The sequence below is a fragment of the Ranitomeya variabilis genome, chromosome 3 (genome assembly GCF_051348905.1).
Source record: "Ranitomeya variabilis isolate aRanVar5 chromosome 3, aRanVar5.hap1, whole genome shotgun sequence".
NCBI lineage: Eukaryota > Metazoa > Chordata > Amphibia > Anura > Dendrobatidae > Ranitomeya > Ranitomeya variabilis.
In genome coordinates, this window is record NC_135234.1 from 679857439 (window position 1) to 679863438 (window position 6000).

A 6000-nucleotide genomic window follows, 5' to 3' on the forward strand; every position below is an offset into this window, starting at 1 on the left:
TGCATGTTCTGTATGTATGTACAGTATGTTGCATGTCACATGTTGTATGTGCACACAGTCTAGACGAGTCCAGCTCTGCTACATCTGGATCCCTGACATCTAGATATAGCAGAGCCTGTAGATGATCGCCGGAGATAACTCTCCAGCGATCACCTACATTGCAGTGTTCTCACAATCAGCTGTTTGCGAGATCCAGACTAGTGACCGGAGATAACTCCCGGTGACGTGCACGGCAGTTTTCGCGATGACATAAGTTATCGCGAGAACTGCAGTGGACGAGGGATTTCCGGCAGCGGGACAGGTGAGACGGCAGACACGCGTAGTAAGCTGCGTGCACGCAGTTCCTACGCATGTGACTAATAATAATTATCTTTATTTTTATATAGTGCTAACATATTCCGCAGCGCTTTACAGGTTGCACACATTATCATCTCTGTCCCCGTTGGGGCTCACAATCTAAATTCCCTATCAGTATTGTCTTTGGAATGTGGGAGGAAACCGGAGTACCCGGAGGAAACCCACACAAACACAGACAGAACATAAAAACTCTTTGCAGATGTTGTCCTTGGTGGGATTTGAACCCAGGACTCCAGTGCTGCAAGGCTGCAGTGCTAACCATTGCGCCACCGTGCTGACCTAATCATTAGATGCGATTTTATCGCATCTAATATCTATGGTAAATTTACGGCGCGGCGACAGAGTGTTGCCACCTTGTAAACATCAAACATGCAGCGTTTCCTGAACATGGAAACATACCCTAAGGAGCAAAACTTTTTTGGGCTTAGGACCCTGTACTTGTACGACTGGTGGCAGGCGATCACTATAAAGAAGCATGATGAGAGGCAGCAGGTTCTGGTGGTTACATCCACAATGTCTCCTATTCTGTACCTGGAGACATTTTTCTGGAGTGCGTTCAGAAGAAGCCGATGTCACAGGTGTGCGGTATTCAGTGATTTCCCCACTGGGTGTAACACCGGTCTGGCGATACGCAGTGACTGCCACCATACTTGTTGGAGTATGTGCCCACATTTCTGCGGTGTAAAGTTCTCAGCAGTAAATACCTCTGCGGATTTTATGCAGCCTTCATCCTACGCAATGTAAAGAGCGAAATTCTACAGCAGATGTCAGTGTGTATTTCAAGTTTCAGTATGCAACGCTGATTGATGTCCTTAGTGATAAAGCACCACTCCAGCAGGTTTCCCGCCCCCCCCCCCCCAGAGCTGGAATGGACCTTTAAATATGACCCCCTTGCTCCGCTCATATACTCAACATCTTCACCGTTTTTCGGCACCGCTCCGGTCCCATCTTGTGAGTGTAGATTCTGAATGGACAGAAGTCAGAATCTATGTCACAAGCTCCCAATACAAGTGTATGAGACCTAGAATGAGGCTCTCACTTCCGGTATATTGAAAAGTGACCTCTGTGCGGTTCCATGAGACCCTGGAGCTGCCGGCAAGTCACTTTTCGCCAGAGATAAATGGGAGCAGCAGCGAAAAGATGAAAATGCCGGAAGGAGAGTATGAGACAGGGGACTTGCATTTAAAGCACCACTCTAGTGGTGAAAAAACAACGCTGGAGTGATGCTTCAAATTAATCTCATCCACAGCAGATAGTGGAAATGCATCTGCACAATGTGGGAACATGCCTTTATGGTGCAGTTCTCAGTTTACTGATGAAATGGATGAAGTGTATTTAGTCTGTAAATATCAGTACGGCAAAAACTGCAGCACAAAACACTGACGATGTGTGGTACAACCTCATGTTCTGCCACCGAGATAAGAACTGACTCAAACACACCCGCAGAAAGGTCTAGTGCCAACAAGCTGATCATGGGATGTCACTGAGCTAAGACCTCCAGCCATCAGCCTCTAGCCGTGGGGACACCCCTACAGCGCCATCACAAGGGGATACTAAGCATCACAGTGTCTAGTGTAATGAATGCAGGTGCACAGAAAGCAGGACACGGCCCAAAGAGAGGAATGCTCTCCAGTCTGGTCATTCTAATTTAGAATTCACTATAAAGGCTTTTGCGCTTTTAAACAAAATTGAGAATAAGATGTAAAAAACAAACATCTGGCCTCAGATCCCATGCTGTATGTGCAAATATTAACGCTGAGGCCTGTAATCGGCTGCAGAAGGAAGGCAACTAAAATGTAGCCAATACTTCCCCTAGAAACCCCTGCTGCTCTAGTGGTCCCTGCCGCTACTGTGGTGGCGAGGCCCACCAGACACCTGACCGCTGCATGTATAGCATATGTATAGCATAGGACCACTCAGGACAATGATGGACAGGTAAACGGCTGCCAGGACGTCATAACTGGAGGCAGAGGGCATTCAAGGAATTATTCTACAAATCCGTTATGACCCCTTCTACTAACACAATGCTCCGCTGCTGATTAGATTTATTTTTGCAGGTAAACAACCTTCACTGTTTGCATTACGTTCTGAGAAACGCTCAAATGTGGCAGCTGTGCATAGAAATGTCAGCTGAGGCCGTGACCGCCCGTGCAGACCCTCCCACTGCACCTCCCGGCAGTGATCCCCCTGTACAGACCCTCTCGCTGCACCTCCCGGCAGTGATCCCCCTGTACAGACCCTCCCGCTGCACCTCCCGGCAGTGATCCCCTGTACAGACCCTCCCGCTGCACCTCCTGGCAGTGATCCCCCTGTACAGACCCTCCCGCTGCACCTCCCGGCAGTGATCCCCATGTACAGACCCTCCCGCTGCACCTCCCGGCTGTGATCCCCCTGTACACACCCTCCCGCTGCACTTCCAGGCAGGGATCCCCCTGTACAGACCCTCCCGCTGCACCTACCGGCAGTGATCCCCCTGTACAGAGCCTCCCGCTGCACCTTCCGGCAGTGATCCCCCTGTACAGAGCCTCCCGCTGCACCTCCCGGCAGTGATCATCCTGTGCAGACCCTCCCGCTGCACCTCCCGGCAGTGATCCCCATGTACAGACCCTCCCACTGCACCTCCCGGCAGTGATCCCCCTGAGACCCTCCCACTGCACCTCCCGGCAGTGATCCCCCATGTACAGACCCTCCCGCTGCACCTCCCAGCAGTGATCCCCCCTGTACTGACCCTCCCGCTGCACCCCCGGCAGTGATCCTCCTGTACAGACCCTCCCACTGCACCTCCCGGCAGTGATCCCCCCCTGTACAAACCCTCCCGCTGCACCTCCCGGCAGTGATCCCCATGTACAGTGATCATCCTGTGCAGACCCTCCCGCTGCACCTCCCGGCAGTGATCCCCATGTACAGACCCTCCCACTGCACCTCCCGGCAGTGATCCCCCTGAGACCCTCCCACTGCACCTCCCGGCAGTGATCCCCCATGTACAGACCCTCCCGCTGCACCTCCCAGCAGTGATCCCCCACTGTACTGACCCTCCCGCTGCACCCCCGGCAGTGATCCTCCTGTACAGACCCTCCCACTGCACCTCCCGGCAGTGATCCCCCCCTGTACAAACCCTCCCGCTGCACCTCCCGGCAGTGATCCCCCCCTGTACAAACCCTCCCGCTGCACCTCCCGGCAGTGATCCCCATGTACAGACCCTCCCACTGCACCTCCCGGCAGTGATCCCCCTGAGACTCTCCCACTGCACCTCCCAGCAGTGATCCCCCCCTGTACAGACCCCCCCCTGTACTGACCCTCCCGCTGCACCTCCCGGCAGTGATCCCCCTGTACAGACCCTCCCGCTGCACCTCCCGGCAGTGATCCCCCTGTACAGACCCTCCCGCTGCACCTCCAGGCAGTGATCCTCCTGTACAGACCCTCCCGCTGCACCTCCCGGCAGTGATCATCCTATACAGACCCTCCCGCTGCACCCGCAGCAGTGATCCTCCTGTACAGACCCTCCCGCTGCACCTCCCGGCAGTGATCCCCCTGTACAGACCCTCCCGCTGCACCTCCCGGCAGTGATCCCCCTGTACAGACCCTCCCGCTGCACCTCCCGGCAGTGATCCCCCTGTACAGACCCTCCCGCTGCACCTCCCGGCAGTGATCCCCCTGTACAGACCCTCCCGCTGCACCTCCCGGCAGTGATCCCCCTGTACAGACGCTCCCGATGCACCTCCCGGCAGTGATCCCCCTGTACAGACCCTCCCGCTGCACCCCCGGCAGTGATCCCCCTGTACAGACCCTCCCGCTGCACCCCCGGCAGTGATCGCCATGTACAGACCCTCCCACTGCACCTCCCGGCAGTGATCCCCCTGTACAGACCCTCCCACTGCACCTCCCGGCAGTGATCCCCCTGTACAGACCCTCCCACTGCACCTCCCGGCAGTGATCCCCTGTACAGACCCTCCCGCTGCACCTCCCGGCAGTGATCCCCCTGTACAGACCCTCCCACTGCACCTCCCGGCAGTGATCCCCCTGTACAGACCCTCCCACTGCACCTCCCGGCAGTGATCCCCTGTACAGACCCTCCCGCTGCACCTCCCGGCAGTGATCCCCCTGTACAGACCCTCCCGCTGCACCCCCGGCAGTGATCGCCATGTACAGACCCTCCCACTGCACCTCCCGGCAGTGATCCCCCTGTACAGACCCTCCCACTGCACCTCCCGGCAGTGATCCCCCTGTACAGACCCTCCCGCTGCACCTCCCGGCAGTGATCACCCTGTACAGACCCTCCCGGCAGTGATCCCCCTGAGACCCTCCCACTGCACCTCCCGGCAGTGATCCCCCATGTACAGACCCTCCCGCTGCACCTCCCAGCAGTGATCCCCCCTGTACTGACCCTCCCGCTGCACCTCCCAGCAGGGATCTCCATGTATGTACAGACCCTCCCGCTGCACCTCCCGGCAGTGATCCCAGTGAGGCACATTAGACTGGCTTCAGGATGGTAACTTCATTATGTGACACTACAAGTCCCAGCATACAGTGCTGCCCGTTATCACACGCTGAGAGTTGTAGTCCCCCCCCCCCCAAGCCATTAGGGCATATTGAGCCATCTTGCCCCCTGTGATAGAGCTGCGCACACACGGCCTCCAGTGTTGACGTGTCCTCCTCACGGCCGGCCACTCGTGTGCTCGGGGAGGCGGGGGATGAGGCCTAGAAGCACTGACCTTTACCGCCATTACATCCCACGGCCTGCTCGCCACAACAAGATGAGCGAGGATTACACCCCCACCCCCCCGGGCCACGTGGTTGTTCCCAGCTATAGGTACCATATACAGCGTGCGGCCTGCGGCCAGACCGTACCATTATAGAGGGGGGTGCATGTCCTAAACTTTATACAACCGCCGATACAGAGGCCAGCACCCAGCGCTCCTCCCGGCCCCGCTCCCCGTACAGCGGGGCTATATATGGGGCTGCGTAGGACACGGCTGGGCGGCGGCAGCCAGAACGCAGCATATGTGTCGGCAGCACAACCAGCACCCACCGTCTGCAGGACGCGCAGGCAGGAGAGCGCTGCTTCCACGACTATCGCTGCACTCACGGACAGGGTGCGGCCTGGGCCATCCCGGGGATTATACAGCAGCGTGTCTGCAGCCGCGCACTCCGCCTCCGACAAGGGCGGAAAGCACACCGCCAGCACGGGCGTACACTAAGCAGCCCGCACGGAGACTGTCACGGGCAGCAGGGGCGCCCCACACCCGGTACCGGGCGCGACCCTGTATCCCTCTAGCACACTCACCTGAAGCTGCCATGTTGGGCCGAATGTGAAAGAACGCGAAGACCCGGATGAGGCGGTCACGTGTGCACAGCGCCAGGTCTTTCCAGCAAAGGAAAGCGAGACGTTACGTGACGTAATTACGCAGGGCTTGCCGCGCCGCCATCTTTGTTGAGGGAATGTAGGTTTTGAAGCGTCAGCCGTGAGCGGGCATGTTCCAGTCCCACACCGCCAGGAGGTCACGTCTCTGTAATGGCCCCACAGTAGCCCAGGGCTGTGCTGCCCCTCCGGGTACATCAGTTAGTCTAGTAGCTACAGTTAGCATGGGGCTGACGCAGGGCTAGGGGCCATTCTGTGGACACGTCAGGATTTGGGGGCTAAAT

At 57.3% G+C, this 6000-nt stretch overlaps 1 protein-coding gene across 1 annotated transcript in view; it reads right to left on the reverse strand.

Annotated features, from left to right (window-relative positions):
- Nucleotides 1-5781, reverse strand: part of EIF4B (eukaryotic translation initiation factor 4B) — a 54771-nt gene extending 48990 nt beyond the window's left edge. Inside the window, exon 1 of the mRNA XM_077298021.1 lies at nt 5642-5781. Coding sequence (XP_077154136.1) covers nt 5642-5654 — 13 coding nt within the window. The 5' untranslated portion in view covers nt 5655-5781. The remainder of the gene's footprint in view (nt 1-5641) is intronic.
- Nucleotides 5782-6000: the final 219 nt, after the last annotated feature.